The sequence below is a fragment of the Rhodnius prolixus genome, unplaced genomic scaffold (genome assembly GCF_049639745.1).
Source record: "Rhodnius prolixus isolate KJV_2025 unplaced genomic scaffold, Rpr scaffold_2, whole genome shotgun sequence".
Classification (NCBI taxonomy): domain Eukaryota; kingdom Metazoa; phylum Arthropoda; class Insecta; order Hemiptera; family Reduviidae; genus Rhodnius; species Rhodnius prolixus.
The window spans coordinates 23477504-23499630 of record NW_027411592.1 but is presented as its reverse complement, the minus strand read 5'-3'; the positions used below and the strand labels follow the sequence as shown (position 1 = coordinate 23499630).

General features: G+C 33.4%; 1 protein-coding gene across 1 annotated transcript in view; it reads left to right on the top strand.

The window, feature by feature from the left end:
• stx (ubiquitin-like domain-containing protein stuxnet) overlaps positions 1-19683 on the top strand; it is a 42658-nt gene extending 22975 nt beyond the window's left edge. The window contains exons 3-8 of the mRNA XM_074120972.1: positions 1589-1645; positions 3859-4284; positions 8299-8386; positions 11256-11414; positions 15998-16262; positions 17642-19683. Of these exons, the coding sequence (XP_073977073.1) occupies positions 1589-1645; positions 3859-4284; positions 8299-8386; positions 11256-11414; positions 15998-16257 (990 nt within the window). The 3' untranslated portion in view covers positions 16258-16262; positions 17642-19683. The remainder of the gene's footprint in view (positions 1-1588; positions 1646-3858; positions 4285-8298; positions 8387-11255; positions 11415-15997; positions 16263-17641) is intronic.
• The last annotated feature ends 2444 nt before the right edge of the window (positions 19684-22127 follow it).

Below are 22127 nucleotides of genomic sequence, written 5' to 3'. Positions count from 1 at the left end.
GAACAGTGTCCGGAAGCCGACAGTGCGCTGAAATAGTTTCTTAGCGCCTTTGTCCTCAATTGGTGCGTCTTAAATTGAAAAAAAATAAAAATGAATATATAAAACGAATCTACAATTGATTATTAAATTTAATAAATATTGTATGACAATAAAGCAAGAACAAAAGATACCCGTTATTGTATTGAAAAATTAAATATTACACCAGAAGTATGAATCTTGCTAAGTAAGAGCAGTCGCAGTTTAAAGGAGGCGAGGATATGTCTCCATTATTTTTGCTAACCATGCTCTACTGATTACAGTGAAAGAAAGAAAGAAAGAAAGATAAATTTATTATGCTCTGGGACTTATGTCCCTTAAGAGCAACCAATAAAATTTACAATGTTAAAAATATTTTCTCTGATCTGAGAGATTAAACTAAAATAAATTCTTGACAACTATTTACATCCATAATTTTATATAAAATATGTACATATATAAAAATTACTAATTATAATGAATTAATAAAATAATAATAATAATAATAGTAATAATAATTATTAATATAATAATGTAAAACAAAAACAAACAAAAAAAAAAAAAGAAAAATATCTTCTATATACAAACTTAAAAATCTCTTTTGTACAATTCAAACAAATGATTGTAATACGTTACAGTCCTATGGGGTTGTATGTAAAGCCTGGAATCGACAGTCCTTGTAGTTCTTAAGTCTAGTGCAGCTTTTTGTGTAAACATGTCATATAAGTATTTTGGAGTCTGCGTTCTAAACAATTGGTATATGAAATTACCCATAAAGTATTTTCTACGGTAGTCAACAGTAAGCCAGTTTAAAGTAAAGTAATGTGGTGTAATATGTTCGTCTTTCCTAATATTTAGTATAAAACGGATACAAGAGTTAAGTGATCTCTGGAGTTTGGTGTTAAGTTCCGAGGTAAGATCAGCATATACCAGGCAACAGTAATCAAAATGAGGAAACATGAGAGTACTAACTAGCTGTTGACGGAGAGGTAAAGGAGTGTTCCATAAGATGTGTTAAACATTCTGATGCAATATATGGTCGTATGTGCTATTTTTGATAAATCTGGGCAAACAAACCATTAACGCCATCTTCGGATAGAATTTGGATTAGTGATAAGGGACAACTCCTACCTTCGTTGGATTTGTCCTGTTACGTCACAACTGATGCTTTCTCCGCATTGAAAAACTAGAATAATAGTCAAAGCTGTGAGCTATTTTCTTATTGCTTATCGTTTAAGTTCTGTCTACATTATCTTTAACACTTCATACTAAACTACTTACAGTTAAACTAATGCTCTGAATGAATACCTTTGCCGGAAATATATGTAACTTATATTGCTCTCAAATACTTATTTCAATGTATTCCTTGTTGGTAATAGTTTTTGAACCCTCGTGCAAATTGTTCACATGTTGACAATGGCCCTTACCTGTTATTTTTAATTTACTATATTAGTTTGTTAATTTATATTCTACATAATAAGTTACTATATGCACTTAACTTTGTATGGTTTATAGAATAAAAGCCTAATTGTAAAATTTACAGATAATATTAATTTTTCGTTATATTTTACAGGCGCAACGGCCCGAACAAAGCGTCATGCAAGCCTTGGAAAGTCTCAACGATTCACAGGTAAGCATTGAAATTTGAACGGGCATTTTAAATTTATAGAAATTTAATAATACATAATTGGATATCACGAAAAAGTATAAAAAAGTATATTTTAAAAGAATTTCCTTCAAAAATTACATTTTGGAAATTTAAGAAGGAAGAAATTCAAAAAATTCAACATAAATGGAGATTAAAAAGATGTGTATAAATGAATTTCTTTCAAAGCTCACAGGTAGTGTTGGATTATTGCTTACCTATTTCACAAGCAAAAAAAATTGATGTATCAAAAGCATAAATAATGTATTAATTTTTGTTTTGTTGATCTAAAATAAGGGAACATTTTAACAAAGTTCAAAACTTCTTTTTAATTTGTAAAAATAAAGCATAACAAATTGTGTTGCTTAATAATTATCTAAAAAACTTATAATGTAACTCACTTAGTATTAGGATTTTAAGCACTACGTCCTCCCCAAATTTATTTGTTTTTTTAATTGTGAAGATCTTAACATTAAGTAAATATAAATTTGGTAGATTTTTTTTTTTAAAATAAAGGGATTTAATACAAAAAAATTCTATTTTCATTTATTTAAAAAAATTAACTAGGTATTTAACTTAGTTTGTTCCTGTTTTTGGGAAGAATTTGGTTTGTTATGGTTAATGAGCGGCAATTTTAAAGTGTCCTAAAAAAAAAATTATATAGCAGCAATCTTAACTAAAAGTTGATAATTAATTAGAACAAAAAGAATGCTACACAATAAATATTTACGCAATTGTTTAAGTTATTTACAAATTGTGTTAGTATGCAACAACAAAACTTGTAAAAATTAACTGAATTAAAAAAGAAGTAAAATTTTAATTTAATTTTAAATTTGAAATATATGTTAATTAAAAATGTTACACACTTGTGGACCGTCGACTTATATTTGGTATCAGTATGCATTGTTGGTCTTCATAGAGTATTCTCTTTCAAGAGACATTTTTTAGCAGAAGAGAAATTGTGAGCAAGTTAATTTTTGGGGAACACTTGATGGTTTAATCGGTACTAGTTTTTATTTAAAAGGAAACTACAGTTTAGAAAAGAGTAGAATGTTTACAGTATGGGGAATTGATTCCAATCTGGACCAATAAGAATCCTAAATATAAAAACTGTAAGGCGCCACGGTAGCCGAGCGGGTTAAGAGGCGTGACCTGCAAAGCTAATATGCATTGTGGTACTGGGTTCGATTCCCGGTCTAGAGGCCTTGGATTTTATTTAATGGTTAAATAAAAGAAATTAACAATAAAATATGTTTGCTAGTCGCCTCCGTCCACGACACCTAATTGGTAGTTGGACGTTAAGCCCCGCCTGAAAAAATAGGCGATTACTTTATAAAAACTGTAGATTAACTTCATGGAAACCTTATGGAAGCGATTTAACAGCGTATGCGAAGCATTTTTGACCCCTTTCTTAGATATAACATATTTAATTAATCATTAATTATTAATGGGATATTTATTTTATTCAAATTCTTTTGGAACTTATTTTACTAATGTTCACAAGCGTACAAATACTGAGTATCTGTATAAGTGAAGGCTGTACAGTTGGTTCAACCCTCGCTGTTGCTGACTGTAGAGTAGTCGGAATGCATTCAGTTACTAGCCTATAGTATCGCCCTACATGGTGGCTACCCGAAATACCTGGAGGTGGAACACAGTATCTTCTCTATTCATTCATTTTCTGTTTTTATATAACTGAGATCTACCAGTGCCAGTTCTTTTATGCAAAATTGATCCTAGATACAAAGCCTGAATATACCTGCTGTGACTGCAGGCAAAGAGGGACTCTGGAAGATTGTAAAGAGACTCGCTGTTTTTTCTATCTTTTACACAACACACTATAGATATTTGGTGGCTACATAACAGGTCTTATGAATGTGAAATGTATATATTTTATTCAAATTTGAGACAAAATTTTTACTGAAATATTAAAAATTTTATGAAATACCCTGAACATCAGGAGTATTCAGATCTGCAGCGGTTCAGATCCTTTTTTTCCTTAATAAAAGTAATTTTTGTCTCTCTCATTTAAACAGTTTGAAATCAGGAATTAGATTTCAGCTATCTTAATAAAATCCTGTCCTTATTAATTTAAACAAATTAAAATTAATTTAATATGTGTTTATCTGCCTTCTGTTATTTTCTGAGTGTGTAATTGTAATAATGATTGATACCTATTTGTTATTTTTGCTTTTTAGGTCAACGACTTCTTATCTGGGAAAGCACCTCTGAATCTAACCATGAGGCTAGGAGACCATATGATGCTAATACAACTACAATTATCTACCGTAGCCCCTGCTTCCAATGGTGGTGCTAAAAGACGTCATACGTCCGGCCTCAAACCCAGTCCTCAGCCACCACCTCCTGTACCAACATCTCCACCTCGTTCGCCAACGGTCTCTTCCACTTCTGTTCCAGCCCTTCTTAGCCCTCCAAGTCCAGTAACTTCAGTTTCTTCTTCAAGCCAACAAGCAGAACCATCTACATTGTCTGGTGATTGCAGTTGTAACGAAGTTAAACCACTGCTGGATACCAAAGCCTTAGCAGAGGCAAGTAGAAATCTGACGCAAACTCTTAAGCAATTATCCTCAGAGGTGTTAACATCAAAGTCAGATTCAGTACAAGTATGTACATTTTATCTGTAATTTTATTTAGATTACTTGCATTTATCTGATTTTTTTTTCTATAAATTTATTTTACATTAGTTAGGATTTATAAAGAATTTAAGAAGAGTTTCTTATATAATGAAATTCAGATTACCTGAGTTCGCCATTGCTTTAATAGTAATTAAATTTTGTGAGTTATTAGTAATGAGAATAGTGATTTTCGCCAACTTTTCGACAATTTTTTGTTCCATCTTCAGGGTTCTTGCCCATCAATGCCCTGAAGAAGATAAATTTTTCAAAACATTGACGGAAAACTAGATTTGTGTATTATTAACAAAATTCTCCGAACTATTAATCAAAAAATTATAAGAAAAGTTTTGTATTTTATGATTTCCGATAAGGTGATTTATCCTTCTAGGAGCTTATCTCCTATCTACAGGTTTTCTTTAATTAAAGCTGCATTAGAGGTGCCACATTGATAAGAATTGTTCCATACTATTAAGAAGTGGTTCCTTTAAATATGCTTATCTAACAGTTATATTAAACTTTGTGTGACATATTTCGCCCAGTATACTCAATAGAAATTACGAATTTCAAAACATTGATCGTTATTTACGATATCGTTGGTTGACTCACTTATGAAAAGCTTGCTCTGATTGATGCGTCCTTTGCCGACACAGCAGGTACACAAAACTTGGGCAGCTGGCAACATGGGCAACACCATCGATCCGGCAACCTTGCCACTTCATCCTCCCACGTCGCTTTGTCCTTTCTCCTTTGCTCCTTCTTGCCCCTCACCATCACCACCTCTTCTCTTCTCTCTCTTTTGTACATTTTCATTCCCTGCTGTTTCTGTTGCTGATTGCAGAAAGAGCATTTCTTGCATTTCTTATTTGAGTACTTCTGGGGAAAAATATTTTATATGAATCATTTTTTTCGTAAAATTACTTGCTTGTTGTTTTTTCCCCTCAATAAAATTGAAACTAATATTTGCTGAAGTTGGAAAAGATGGTATTTATCTGCTATCCTAAATAAACCATCAACTGACACAAAGGTAAACATCATAAAACCGCTTCTGCACTCAAAACGCCAGACATGCGCCCTTGTCTGTTCCATGGTGTTCCACAGCTGATTCTGTCAATACTCTGAAATTGTCCTTCTCTCCTTCTCGTAAGTTTATAAATAGATCGCGAATTCATCTATATTTGTATTTTATAAAAGTTATTTACGTAACAAAAATTTAATTTAATAATGTATGTACATTTGTCACTAATATAATTTTTTCCCCTTATTACTGGTTTCACTGCGGTAGTTTCACATTTGTATATCGAGTATTCATATTGCTTGCGATATTCGTTAATAATCTCCAATCTAATGAAGAATGTCTAACAGAGAAAATCACAATGTTTCTGCTTTGTGACTTTACCCCTTTACTGTTATTCACTCGCTTAACATGGCTGAGAATCAGCTGAAACATCGAAGAAACAGTTTCTCCCTCAAATATGGCCATTCCAATGCTGCGACACTTAGTACAGACCCCATCACAATCTTCGTTTATGCCAATCTCATTTCTGTTCTTGAAGATCACCATTGTAATTGAAAACAGCGTCTGTAATTATCACTATAAATTCTAATATCAAGTAATCAATCAGGTTCATCAGATGTGTTCGTTCCCATAAATAGACGGGGATGTTACTAAGTCCCCAATTATACTATTGTGCTCCCTGAATTTTCGAACCAGTTGAAAGTTTTGGATGCTGATTAATCGAGGGACCGCGTTCAGAGAGCCTCCATCCCTACAGTTAGTTATACGCAGGAGCAAATTTAAGCTGCAGTGAGACTACAGCTTAAATTTGCCCTGATTTCCAAACATGAAGTCTGGGGTTTCCTCAGCGCTGTAGTTGGTAGACGAGTAGACAAAAAAGGATTGATGTATGGACTCGCCATCGATTTCCCTATTCGGTATCTGGTGTTAAATTTTTGTCAAAGCATCTCGAAGGTGCACAATTGTAATATTGTCTTGCCAGTAACCGTCTCATCTGTGGCCGTTATTAAGTTTTTGGTGCGATGATTACTTAATGATTAAGAGTCCAACATACTTAAGTTTTTACTTTAGAAGAGGAACTCATCTTAAGCCATGTATCACCTTAAAAATGTATCACCTTCTGGTGAGTGATGATGGCTCGGACCTTCATCGCAATTTGAGTTTTATTCCAAGAACACGCCCTCGATATGAATTGATCACAACTATTGCGCTCAATTTTTTTTTCCAGCAAAAAGATTAAATTATTACCACTCTCCTGTGAATTGCTATAGTACTTTAATTCAGTTGAGAAGTTTACTTCTTAACGTGGCTGAGATTCAGCTGAAAGATCGAAGAAACAGTTTCTCAAGTATGGACATTCCGATGTTGCGACACTTAGTACAGTCGCCATCACAATCTTCGTTTATGCCAATCTGTTTCTTTTCCAAAATTGAAAGGGAAACGGTTAAGTGTATCAATGAAATCTCTCAAAAAATGTTGAAATTGTTGTTATACAAGATAGTGGATGACTTATGCCATCGAAACTCGGGTTTTTTCAACTCAGGAGAGGCACAGAACCCAATGAATATGGGAACAGGAGATCCTCAAATAATAATTCCCTTAATGTCTTCGAAGGTACCTATACAAAGTTCTTCTGCGTAAGAATGTAATCTTAAGTGATGTTCTTAAAAAAAGAATATTTATGAAGGATTACCTTTGTTAACAAGCAAATAAGGGTTATAGGGCAATGGTTGCCTAAAAAGAGTCACCCTTCCTGAGATCAGTTTCTAATTAATAATAAGTCTTGCCTAGGCAGGCGCAGGATACTTGATTTAAGCTGCTAGGTTTTAGTGAAAATGATACAGTGTATTTTGAAGATTCTTCTGTATATTTAACTCTTGATGGCGGCTTTAGGCTAAACGCTGCCCGTCAACTCCGTTTAATTTAAAGCTTGAAAAGCTAGAAGTGCCAAAAAACTGATCTTGTTGAGAAAATACAAAATTGGATGGTTCAGCTTCATAGCCTATTCCTATGGTACTACATTGTCAGCAAAGTAAAGCAGTTTTATTCGGGGCGCTAAAGGAGTTTGAAGAACCTAAAAAATTTCTAGAAATTATCCTACATAAAACTAAACATATTGTCTGTATCAGGGAACTGTGATAAGCTAAATTCCAGAACAGAAATAATGTATTTCATAATCCACTAGTGTCGACAGATTAATTTAACTTAAAGCATTTTTTGACGGACGAGAATGAGGCAAGGAAAGTAGCCATGAATCGATGTGCCTTTGCTCAATAAAAGAAATCAATGAAATCTCGCAAAAAAAAAATGTTAAATTGTTGTTATACAAGATAGTGGATGACTTATGCCATCGAAACTTGGGTTTTTTCAACTCAGGAGAGACACAGAACCCAATGAATATGGGAACAGGAGAGATCCTCAAAGGAATATTCGGTCAAACTTTTCAGGAAGCGACATTGAGCATTCATAAATGGCGGGAGGTTCACCCGCGCAAAAAAGAAGTGCCCTAGTCAGAGAAGTGGAGACTTCCTTACAAAAGAGTCAGACGGAGCGGAACCCAACGGACTTCAAACAAAAAAAGTGGCGGAATAAAGAGTATCAAGAGCAAGAGTTAGGGATGTTCTGAAGAATGTACGACTTCACTATCTGGTCAGGATGCAGCGCACAGGCATTCAATTCAATGTCAAATGTTTTGACTTTTAACAAAATTGCTAATCTGGCTATTTTACTATTTAGAAGAAGTGGTCTGTCATTCAAAGTTATCAATCCATACCACAGAGAGGTACAATGTTCTTTCAGAGAGACATCCTACAGAAGTTTTTAAGCAAGCGAAAAACTCTTCCTTCAGTAAATACATTTTTTGGATCACATTTTATTTTTGCACAGCACTCACCTTATAGATAGAAGTGAACACATTATAATTTTAAAAAAACATTGTTTGTTTGTTTGTTTTTTAAATAGTCTAATTAACAAAATTATTCTTTCAGGAAGTGAACAATATAAAACGGAGACAAGGAGCTATAATCGAAAGTATGCACCATCATGGTAAAGGTGTTTATTCGGGTACTTTTTCAGGTATGTATGCGTATAAAGTTTATGTATAACTAATGTATACATTATTTGGATTAATTTTGAAATTATTATTTTAAACTAAATAATTTAGAAACTTACACTTTTACCTAGTATGCGAAAAGAGTTTTTCAAAATCGATTTGTGCGATTTGTATTTATGAATGTACATCTCAGAAAAATTTTATATTTTATATTTACTGAACACTGTTCGAGAAATTAAAGATTTTTCCTCAATATAATACTAACAGGACTTTGGCCTAACTTCTGAACAAAAAGCTCTCGTTTGAAAAATTATTTACCTTAAACATTTACTCTTCATGACATTTACCACCTATTTTTAGTGCAGAATTATTTATTACCTTTCAACACAACATTCTGTAAGGCAATATTCTTCGAATAAAGCAATCCAGTTTCTTTTAACAACAAATAAATAAACAATTTCCTAATAAAAATTATTGAGAATATTCTGCTTCTTTAAAATAAGTTCCCTAGATTTACGTTTAGCTGGGTGAAACTAAAAAGGAACTAGTGGTATTGAAATAGCTCTTTGATTGGCGAAGAAAGCCATCAAAGCAGGAATAGCCTATGTAATTAACAAGTAATACCTCTGCCAAATAACCAAAGGAAATTTTTTTATTTAAAAAAATTAATCCAGGTTAAGTAAAGAATCCTTGGTCTGATACATCACATTTTACCGAATATAGCAAACCATAGTGTGAGTTTAATATTATTTGAATTAAAGAGATTCCAAAAAAGTGAGGGGAACAAATTTTAAAGAAATGCGACAGTTATGAAACTTTATAGCGCATAATTATGACGTGAAGAAAATCGTATATATATAACAGCTAGAAAAAACATGTTCATAACTTTAATTTCCCTGAAAATTAACGTTTAATAACTAGACTTTGTTGGAATCCAAATTTATAAAAACTGTTTTTTGCAATAATAAAACTTTTTAAATCTCTTAAACTAAATGAACACCTAAAAGACATTCTGTTCTCTGGAAGATCAAAATGAATTGAACAAAAAGTACATACATAATTCTCAACCTTTCACAATAATAAGGAAAACGAAGTGGCAGATTTATTGGCCCGGGAAGGCTATGTGGGACACTTCGTTGGTCCGGAGCCCTGTTTTGGGGTTTCGAAGTGTGTTAAGACTGCAGCCATTAATTTGTGGGTGCAGAGTAGGTCTCAGGAGTGGTGGCTCGCCACCACTGGACAGAGACAGGCGAAGGAGTTCACCAGAGGCTATTCGTCGCGGCTGACTGCAGAATTAATCCGTCAAGGCCGTGGGGATATAAGGATAATTGTAGGCTTATAACCTGGCCACTGCAGGCTCAGAAAACACATGCATCGCATGGGCCTGGCAGATGATAGTCTTTGTAGGTTCTGCCAGGAAGAAGAGGAAACTGCACGTCAGTGAGGGGCTTGTATGGCTAAGGATGTTACTTTTCGGGGAGGAAAAACCAAGGCCTGAGAGCTTTACCCAAGAGTCGCTCTCCAGCATTAAGAGTCTGTTAAACGGACGTGTCTGGAGAGTGAGCTCTAAGGTCGGGGAGCCACAATAGATCCAAAGGGGTCGCAGTGGCGTAGGCCTTGAGGCCGCCCTAATTTAATCTAATCTAATCTCTCACAATAATGCACAAAGGTATTCGCGGTACTTGACAATGGAAATTGAACACTCACAAGTATGAATACTCGTATCATGTTGAAATTGAGATGATTCACTCTTTGTACTAAAGATCTAAACTTGATGAAAAACTCATTTCACCTCTACCAAGTAACAATTAGACCAATGTAGAAAGTGGGCTAAAACAAAGCCGAAAGAAACGACATACTTACAGAACAAGATTTTAGGTATCAACCCTCGTACCCACCTGTAGCGACCCTCGCTACCTATCTCTCATATACGTTATAGTATGTAAGTTTGTCGAAGATTGTCTTTGTAGTTTACCTTCTCAAAAAAATCCAATGTTTCTCGTATTTCTAAAGTTTCATTTAGCTAGTACATATTAATAGTCAGCTAGTACATGTTGCTCGAGGTGCCTGTAATCTATAGATAGAGAATATAATGACCCTTTGTCGGGTCGACACCTATTGAAGATAATCCATGTCTCGACACACAAATACTAAAAATAACAAATAATCCGCCGCCAGTTAATAGTTTCCAAAAAATACCCCAATTCTAAAGTGTAAATAAATCACGTGCCCAAAGTTACCAGTTTACCCCGTTCACTTTCGTAGCTTATTTTAGGAACGTAAACTATTCCTCTGTGAAAACCTTAAGAAGTGTTATTTTTTTATTTTCTGACGATTTTGAATGTGTAATACAATATCAAATTGAGTTCTGCTGAATATAATCTCTTTACCTGCGTCTACAGGTTCTAAGTTTTAGCCAAAATTAAAACTGCGGTTTCAACAGAATTAATTGCGCTCTGCAGTATATTATAAACTTTCAGAACTAGAATTTTCTATGAGTGATTGAAAAGCTTCCGATGGTAAAGCTAGGCAATTAAATCACTTCTTCCTTTTCTAATCACATTGCCTTATAGTAAGTGATCCTGCTTTTTGAAATCTCTGAAAAATTATAAGGTTAGTCTTTCAGTTATTTTGGATTTGAGGACACTTCAAATTGAAAATAGAATAACAAAATTTTAGGCAGCTCGGATAAAGAGCCTAATCAATATGCGAGAAAATATCGACATATCCACCCCTTCAGAGAACTTAAAATATTTTCTGAAGCGTCAAATTTTGAAAATGCGGTAAAAGGGAACCTATTGCAAGTAAACTTTCCTTTTCTAATTAAGTTAGTTTTCTATCTAAGGTAAATGTTTCAACTACTACACTTATCTCTGTGAATGCTTGTTACAGGTACTTTAAATCCAGCCCTTCAAGACAGGTTTGGACGACCAAAGAGAGACATCTCTACTATTATCCACATCCTCAACGATCTTCTTTGCGCAACTCCACAATACCGTGCGGCTGCCCAAGAGGCTCAGTCTAAACCCCAACCGCAAACTTCCTCCCAGAGTAAGTAGCCTACCGCTAACTTCTTACACAAGTATGAATAAGTGTTTGTTCTCCTGCGACTCGTTATCTTTTCTAAAGTTTTCTTCCAAATTCTTTCATTTGTTCTTCTTTCCTCCGAATGTTAAATCTTTCTATCTGATTTTTTTTTCGCCCCCTTTAAGAAGCAATCTTACTGCTAACCTGAGTCAAATGACAAATAATTACCTATAAGATAATGATAAACATAAGATAGTGATCGGATTTGCTATAGAGAAAATCATTATTCAGAAAAATAGAGAAGTGCTTTTTACTTATCACAACGAAATCTATCTGATTTTTTGTTCTTCCGTTGAGCAATTCAGCCGAAATTAATAATTTGGACGTCATGAAGAATGTTTTTAAAAACTATGCGAAGCTGCAGAAAGAGGATAGGGATATGGAAAGAGAAGAGATAGAAATTGCTGGTTTGATAGAGTATAAGGTGGTACAAACCCAAAGGAAGCTTGAGTTAAGATGCTTACGAGAATTACTGGAGTGTCTGCCAGAGAATGTAAAGAAAAAGAGATTGCAAGTTTAGAAAGAAGAAGAGAGAAGCCGAGTCTTGCCAGCTCCATCAAATGCAAACAGATAATGCTGCAAACAGCTCCAAAAATATTTTAAAAGCTTTGAAAGGACCAAAGATAAATGGATACCATCTAAGAGATAAATTAAGGGTAAGTAAAACAAAGAATTGATATTTGATGAAGCGGCAATTCTAGAAAAACGGGCTTCAATAATTCGAAGAAGTTCTGGAGGATGAGGTGGTATAAGGATTGGGCAAGAGTAAAGATGTAGTGAAGAAGAATCACAGCTGGAAAACCGGCAATCAAAGAATATATTTGAGATGCTAAAAACTAACAAGTCTCCTGGAATGGGTGATTTAAGCTCCCTGAGATGTTGAAAGCGGTAGGAAGAAATATAGAGACGACTATATCGGATGTGAGGTGCCGTGAAGTAGTGATACCTGAGGATTACCGAGGTGGCCTTTAAGCAAGTAGATCATATTTTCACAGTTAAGTCCGATCTGGATAAGGGTTATCAACTCATGCTCTTATTCATTTACTCTCTTCATAGATTTTTTTAACTAACTTATAAATTGATTAGTACGACTAGATAGTCTAAGAGCTGGTAGATTTGAAAAAATTATTCGTCTCTTCGAAATGTGTCTTTGAAGGAACAGTGTGGTGTGGTAGTAGTCCAAAGAAAAATCTCCAGAGAGTTTAGGATAAATCCACGCCTTAAACAAGGGGACTTAATGTCATCGGAGTGTTTTAATATTTATTAAAAACTGTTAAAAGATTATTAACCAATGTAAGTGGCAACAGAGTAGTGCAAAAGGTATCTTACACCGTTGATCTGTCAAGATCGTAGATCGAATAAAGCGGATGTTAAATAAATTTGTGATAGAGGAAAAGCGAAAAAACCAAGTATAAGGTAAATACCAGGAAAAGAAGACTTGTCCAGAATCTGCAAATGGATAAGCATATTTTCGAAGGTGTGAAGAAATTCAAATTTTTAGAACAATTTTAACCTCTAATAAATGTTAGTGAGAACATGGCAAAAAAATGCAGGGTAGTAGATGTACTACTTCCAGGACTCTGGCCAATCGTAACCTACGGTTCGGAAACGTGGCTGTTTCCCAAAAGTGGACGTACACGTGTGTAAGGAAAGAGTTAAACCATATTTGAACCTATTCACGTTAAGGACGTAAGACCGCTGTAAAGTTCGGACGATCTGAGAAGTCATAGAATTGTTCGGTTAGCGATATGTTAGCCACTATAAACTCTGGTAGTTTGGTTGGCTAGGACTTTGCGCCGGATGGAGGAGGCGAGAAGTCCCGGGAAAGCTTTGTTTGGACACCCTGTGGACGAGAGACAAGTCCCAACTAAGGCACAGGATGATTTTGGAAGCCTTTGATCAGCAGAGGTGGGAAACGTCGCAACGGATAGTACAAAGAGAGCTGTGTGGCTGAGGTTGCGGGTTTTTCAAGGACCGTTATTGCCCAAGAGTAAGTATGTTCACAATAGGTTTGTAAACAAAGTCAGTGCAGTAATTTTTATTTTAGGAATTAAGAAGTTTATTAATTTTAAGAATCAGAAGCTTGTAGTAATGATAGAGATGAGCTCAGAGTTAGTTCCCTGATCTCAGACGCAGGGAACCTGTATTCGAGTCCAGCAGGCTACCCTTAGTGTTTATCTTCTAAGGGTCTCTGCAGGTTACTGCCCTTTGAGATGGTCAGTGTGTAACGAGCCAACGCTGTTCGGAGCCCTGCAATCAACTGATGAGGCTCTGGCGTCAGTGATCCTACATGTGTCGTTCCTAAAATTAAGTATTAAGTACATACTCTTACATAGCTCTCCTTTTTTTAAGATTCTCATTAGCATTATCAGCGCTTTTGACTTGTTAGAAAGTTAGATCGTTTTTTATTTAGAGTTATTTTAAACGTTGCAAGTCTAATGATATTGTGGCACTTGGTGCACAAATTAATAATTTGGTTCATACCGCATTCAATTAGTGATTAAGAGCTAGTTGAATCTTACCCTAATATTAAAACAAGATATCAATTGATATGCTTATCAAACTCGACCACTCGACAATTGTCTTAAAATAAAACCTTAGTTTCATCTATCAAGTTTATTTTTTTGCTTTTAGCGCATCGACTTCTTGGACATTATACCAGGAAAATCAGGCTTAAACAGTTCCTTATAATTTCTTATCTTAGTATTCTTTTAATGCTACTAATAAAAATTAAAAAATATAAATAAAAAAATGGTTCGACTGGGGTAGTGTTCATTTTAAAAACGAGGGATAAATAATTTTTGTAGCTAAGAGATGAAAAAAGTTGCAGAGTTATGGTTAAGCAAAAACAAGAATCTAGAACTGTAGATTTTTTTCGTAAGAAAATTGAGAAACGAAAAGATTACAGCCTGTCTTCATTTATTAACTTCAGTTAGTAGGAATCGTTTTAAAAGATAAATATCCTGTAAGAATACGTAATTTAACTAACTTTGATATCGTAAATCCTGTTCCTCGATAATAATGTTAGCCACTGAAAAATAATAGAATCACCTTAATAAATGCTGAAATTTCTAAAAAGGTGTGACTCTGCACCATCTGAAGGATAAAGGGAGGACTGAGGACATGGAAATCTCTAAAGGTATTGTGTCTCAATTTCTTCAGAAAAAGTTAGATAAGATCGCTAGCCCACATAACCACTACTTTGTAATAAGTCTAGCTTCTAGTACTTTGTGCATCAAAAATCATCTGCTTATATTCAAAACCTGGTAATTGCCCAGTTTCTCCAAGAATTACCTACACCATGTCCTCAGCTTACTTGTTTTAAGGATGGTTCCTTCAAATACTAGGGATCTGAGCTCTCCAAAGTAATTTCAAGAAAGCGATGAGAGATTATAGTCAAATTTATTTTCCCTGATGCTCCCCTCCCCGAATAGCCTTCCTCATATGTACCAAAAGTGGCTCTAATTTAAAAGTTTAGGGTATGGTTCGGAGAGTATATACTCCTTCAACCATGGTAACCGCTCAGGATCCTGATTGAGATAACTACTTCCAAGTGCAGATCTTTCCACTTAATCCTCTAATAAATACAATAACCTCCTTACCCCATTTCAATGTCAAAAAGTTGTTCTGAACTGGAAAGTCCAAATTCTGAAGGGTAACTAGTTTCAACAAGAGAATCTTGTTATTATATCCGTATTCGGATTTTTTTGGCTACTGATGGTTTTACAGTTCCACAATACTTTGTATGTTTATGAAATTGTTTAGCTCTTAGCTCTAATAATTTGTAATTTCCTTTATTTGTTGAAAATAAAATCACCGGAAATCTCTTACATATAATAAAAATTTTTGTGATCTTGACTTTTCTACTACGTCAATCAAAAATATTAAAAACATAACTTCTATTTTGAAGCCTCTCTGTAAATCGTAGATCCCCTGACAATCAGAATACGTTGGAAAACTGCTGAGATAAATCGGGGAAATTGCTGGATTAAATTTTTCGCTTACTCCAATGAGGTTTTTTATTTTTATTTATTTTTTTTTTAAATCGTAATTTACGCTGTGTTCTCGTATTTTCCTGGATTTTTTTTTTACTACCAAAATGCTAAAATATGAAAGGTCTGGAGAGGCAAATCGATCGAGGCATCCATAGTTCTCATTTTTTCAAATGTTTTTATCATAAAGAGGGTGCCTTAGCTCTTTTTCGTTTGATACGTTGGTATCTGTATACTGTGTCAGTCTTAATTTGAAAGATAGAAAATATTAGCTGCTTACAAAAAATTATCAAGTAAAATAGCTTACAAAATGAGTAATCCGAACCTAATCTGCCTCTATATTATTCCCATTAAAACATAGATTTTATTTCATGCATTATCTTTTCGCAAAAAATAAAAAATGAACAATTAAATATAATTTGGTTGTTAGGGATCCAATTAAAAGCACAAATAGCCTAGTTTTTGACTTCTTTTTGCTTTGAAAATATTTATTGCTTGTTGTTTGTTGAGCAGCTTTTCTTCGTTACGTTTTAATCTTGTAATTATATGATTTAGATTTCCTAGGCACAACAGATACGTCGATGGTAAACAGTGGATCTGATAGGACTTCAACAAATTCGCCTTCAAGGAGTAATAGCACTTTAGGTGCAACAAACATTTCCAGTAGCAGTCCGTCCGGATTGGAAAGTGATGAAAATCGAGCAACTCGAGGTAAAATGGAGCGTTTAAGGTTGGTGCTAGGGCAGCGAAGAGAAAGGAGAAGAGCAATGAGAGCGCAGCCTTACCCAACAGGTCATGACCATCTTACCGCATAACCTAGGTATAAAACAATAATATTAGGCTGTTTCATACTTAAATCGATAACTTTTTGATGGAAAAATAGTCAAATAATAAACAAAAAAAGTGAAATGTAGTAAATTAAAATAAACTCCAATTTTTTATAAGAATAGTCTTTTTTATTCATTTATTGGGTAACATTCATCAAAATTATCTTACCCCCAGTCTTCTATTATTCATCCAGTAATGAAGCTTACGTCTGTAAAGGAATTCTTAGTAATACATTTAAATAAACTTTAAATAGGGCCTAAATATATATGGGGTCTAGTTGTTACGATGCGTGGCCTTATAAATGGGAGGTACCAAGGTCTTAGCTACTTTTTATATAAAAAAAAATAATGTTAACAGTAAATGAATGTTTTGGTTTTCGACCGTTGTTAATTGATGATTTTGGGGAATATTGAGGTGCGGTCAATATTCCCCAAAATCATCAGTTAACAGTAAAGTTTGATATGTGCTTTCTCCCATGACCACCAGAGTTATCAGTAGTCGTACATTAGGCCCCATATACGAGGTCTGTAAATTAAGTAATGAGACTGATTTTTTTAAAAAATTTTTATTCAAAAAGAATTACAATTCTATATTGTGACCTTCAAAATAACTTCCTTCTGAAGCCACACAGCGCTGGAGACGTTTCTTCCACTCATAGCAGTGCTCGAACTCCGACACTGGAATAGCCTTCAGCTGGTCGGTTACAGCCGTTTGAATGTTTACGGCTGTCCCAAAATGAGTTCCCTTGAGGTTTGATCCCATTTTCTGGATCTCGTATGTGTTGGTGTATTATTTACCTCATTTTATGTGCATAATATTTATCACCTACAAGCTAAGGCAGATAACTATCAATTAGGTTACGCAAATGTATCAGGTATTTTTAGCAAAGTGGTTTTCAAGTTTTATTAGATCATTTCTATTTTTCACCATTTTCTCGAAAATATTTTCGATTTTATGTAAAATTCATACATCATTTATCCTTCTAAATATTCATATTATATGTATTAAAAAGGTTTTCTTAGAAAATTTGTGTTTCTTGAGATTCTCAGGGAACTGCACTTTAAGTACCCTTCTAGTTCATATCTTCATATTTCAATTTTTTTGAAAATGGCTGTCTCGATTGTCTTCACCAATTGCACAGGTGTTATAAACCTATAACTTTTATTTGAAATATGTTTCTGGGAAAACATTTTTTGGGGCTTTCTGAGAAAGCTTAGAGTTCGGTTGGTTGGTTGGTTTGTCTGCAGTATAAGATCCAAGTGAAGGGAAGTTAGGGATTAGCATGCTCTATGCTGTGAAATTATTCAAGACACCAATACAGAATGAATTTGTTGCTATCATTAATCTGTTTTGATTTTCTCCTGATTTTAGATGTACGCCATTTTCAAAGGAAGGGAGCTAAGTCAGATAAAAGCTGGAAAACTAACCTCAAAGAAGTTGCTGTAACATCGCGTGACTTTTGCTGTAAATATAAATTCGTGAGCAAATTTGATTACCAATGGCAAACCTTTCTTGTACTGTTTCCCCTCATTCTACATCTTTCGATTTCCTTTCCAAGTTGCTTTTTAAATATTCCTACCATTGTGAATTGTAACTTTAATTTAAATTTGTACAAAAAGAAAAAGGTGGTATGTTCTTTTTAAAATTTGGTTTTGGATAAATGAGATAAAATAGTATTTGATAGAAGTGTAGGGTTGGACTCGTTCGAGATTCATTCTCATAGTTTTTAAAATAATAAAAATTAGGAGCACATTAGCTCTCTTCACCTGGCTTTTTCCCTTCCAGTCAGAAACTAATTATAAAAATTTCAGTAAGAGAGTAAATCCATATACTAAAAATACCAAATCATTACTGTTATAAATAAAGGCAACGTTAAATTGATCCAGACCAAGTCTCAACCCTCTACTGTTGTCTATGTCTCAAATGTATATTTTAAGTCTGTTCATATATATAAAATAAATACCACCAGGCTTTTTTACCAAGCACTTCACCAAATCAAAGGCCTTTTGCCTCAGTGCACTATAAGTATCTCTTTTCTCCTAATTTTATATAACTGGGAGTATTTTGTAAATAGAAGTAAGGTTTATATTAGCATTGTTTAATTAGTTTTTTGTTCAACAAAAAACTGTTGTTTATATGTGTATAAGTATTGAAATGAAGAGCTATCAGAAAAGAAATACCTTTTTTTCATCTTATTCTTAAGTTTCCTAATTAAATTGTACCTCTTCTAAATATTATGATGCCTTTTCCAAGAATTTGTAGTTGTGTGTGCAGTGCAATGACACTTTGAAAACCTAGGATTTAGTTACTTAAGCAAAAATAATTTTTAAAAAATGAGAAAAAAAAAACATAAGAATAAATTGCAAATCTTTGACGCGATTTGGAAGAAACTATTTATTTATTAATTTTTGATATATTGTACGTTTTTGTTTGTTGTCTTTTTAAGTTAATTGTGTTATCTGTACTGAAAAAGTTAGTTTTTGTTAAATTCAAATTTTTATTTGAGAGATCAGGATTTGATTCATTGCTCTTGAAACATAGTTTCGTATATTACTTTCAGCATCAAGCTGAATTTTTGGGGAGTTAGTTGAAAGTTAACGGTTTGAAGGTTGAAAATATTTTCAGATTTTATTTCTTTATTGAGGTCCACATTTAGGTTTCATGTCGGTTACATTATTAAACAGTTTTACTTAAATAAGAAACTTCTGTGCTAATATTGAGATAAATGCTCTGCTTGAGATGTACATATCTACTTGTGTTTTTACTTATTAATTTATGTTGTTATAACTATATTTCTAAAATATAAATAACATAAAAATTATCATTAAAATAGTAAGAAAAGTAAATTGTTTAGTTTTATGATGGATTCTAAAATAAAATTTCTAACTACTTCATTGAAACGATGATGAGATTGTGTAAATTTTTGGAAAAGGTTTTTTTAATTATTTGGAGGCTGGTTTAATTTGAAGAAAAAAAAAATGTTTAAGACACAGGAATTTATTTTAGTTTTATCTTCTTTCAACGACCTCATTTATTTTAATTGTATAAATTATTTGATATGTACATGTATATATGAAATGTATATATATATTATATATACAGTATACATATACATTTTGCTACATATATAATTATATATAGTCCGTAATGCGTAAAGAAAAATATTTCTTGTAGGTAGAAAGCATATTTAGGTAAACATGAGTAGTTGAATTTATAACATAATAAAATATAAGTTGATTGACTCAAAAAAAAAAAAAATAATAATAATAAAAGTGGTCCGATCTACAAAATTCGGCCTTAATGTAAAATTCATCTGGAGATTGTCGTATGATCATCAAGTGTTGAAAATTTAAAATTTCCCAATTGTACACAATAAGTTAACATGATATATGTTAAATAAATTATTATGTGTATGTTTTTGTATTTGTGTTATTTATTCAAATTTTTGGGCTAATGACCCACATAAACCATGTTATCATTCATAAACTTCTTATAATTATATCACTATACAGAAACTAATAGTACTTTTTGTTATAAGTGTTTCCTATGATTTTAAATACAAAGAATAGTAATTAAATAATTATTTTTTCATCGAAGTGAACAAGTTAAATTTTTTAAATTAAAACATAAATAACAATTTTAATGTGTAGAACCGATTCTTTTTATTCTAATAATAATAATCATAACTAGGTTCACCTTTGAAGCAAGTATTTGATGAGCTGGCAATGGTTTCAAAAAAATATATTATTGTTATTATTATTATTATTATTTTAATTTTAATTCGAGAATACCGGATTCCAACGCGGAAATCACAGGTTCGAATCCAGCTGCTTTATCCTTACAATTTGCACTCTGTCTGGTGATGGACAGTATTGTCTGTGACGAGAGAACACCGTCCGGAATCCGGCAGTTCACTGAAAAAGCTCAGAAGTTGACGCTCTTTAAATATATATATTTAAATCTCTATATTTATATATATAGAAACAGACAACTGGGTAGCCATGTTGTAATAACTAACTGGCGGTAGGAAAGACAAAATTCAGACTAAAGCTCAATATACATATACAAGCAATATTATTCATGGTCAAAAATGGATTATATTTTCAAATTTAGGAGACTATGTATTTCGGTGACGGCCGAATACCATATTTGCATTTGATTTTCAGAAAAAGTTTTTAGATCCTTCGACATCCTAGTTAGTTCCAATTGTAACTCGGACCGAACGAGTCCTTAGTTAATTAACTTGGAGCTCTAAAAACTCACTTGGTCAGGTTATCATCCTACAATGACGACACAACGAAAAAGTGATTAGAGCCAGCAATCCTCAGTTAGTGTGGTCTACCTATTGCACTCGCAACACCAATTATACTCTTAGTAAGTAAAATTTGACCGTTTTTTTTTTCTTCTCAAAGAGAGGGCGGTTCCGCCTAAGGACTTCACCATCATTAGCAATACAGTTACATTACTTATATCCTCTACATTAACAACTATTCACTTATTAAATAACAAATATTGTGTGGAAGGAGGCTACATGAGAAGTTTTGAATAGTAGTGCTTTATAAATATGGACAAATTACGTACATAACTCGGAGATAAAAATATTTATTAAAATAATAGTTTATCATTGTATTGATTATCTAATTTTGTAAACAGTTAATAATAAATTATTACTATAAGTGTAATACTCTTTAATGATGAACACACATATTTTCCTCTCTAAAGTTAATATTAACAAAACAGCTTAATTTACTTTTTTCATTAAATTTATGGATATTTATGTTTTCAGTTTTGAGCATTTCATTGCAGAGATAAAACAAAGATATGAAGGTTTTGCTTGTATTTTTTAAGCTTTGGACGAATTCTTTTAGTTTCCTTAAACTCTGATGTTAACATGCCAGAAGTTTAACCAACGAGTAATGTCCAATACAACATTCGATGTGTCAATTTTTTTGAAATAAACAGATAAAGTGCATCAATCGTTTTAGCTAATATTCTCCTTTACCTGGTTGCTTTTATACTTCCAAGCAAACCTACATCATAGGTATACAACAGCACCATAAAGTATATCATAAAGTGTATGTGATACACGGCAATTAAATATGTTTCCACTTATACGGATGGAGGCTGGTCGTTCATGGATGTCCTAGACGGTGCATGGAAGACCTCATTGACATGCTGAAGGATGTTAACAGCTCGTTGAAAAAGAGATAACCAATGCTCTTATACTCTTACTGCTAAGAAAAGTGAGGTGATGTTCACTGTTAGAAAGAGGAAACCGCAACATTTTGGGTCCAACAAGAGAGCGAGAAATATCCATTGTTGAAGAACATGTTGTACAAGGGAAGTGCAAGGGCGACAAAAAATTAGTACCTACGGCCATCTATTGCAATAGTCCATTTCTTCGTTATTAGAAAAGCCACTAATCAATGATGATCGCCATTGTTCGTCACGGGCACGTTAAAAAGAAGATACCATTACCTATTCTCATTTCGCAAGTTATCTGATGTAACTGGATAGCTTAAATCCACTTGAATAAAGATTTATCTGTAATGTTTTAATTATCTTTCAGATCATTATTTTAAATGGCACTTCGAAGGATAGCTCTCCCCCTTAGAATTGCTTTAAGAAGCGTCTTCTTGTGAAAGTTAGAACTAAAAATTATAGAATTACATGAGTTCAATAGCCATGCGTAATTCAAGTCGTAGGAGCTGTTTTTGAGAAAATCAATTCTGCAATTTTCCATCATGCTGACCCACAAATTTGTAAAAACTACTTTTTTTGTACTCAGAGGCAACTAGCACTGGCAATCAACTTCCCTTACAAGAAGTAAGAGAACCTTAATATTGGGAGTGAAAAT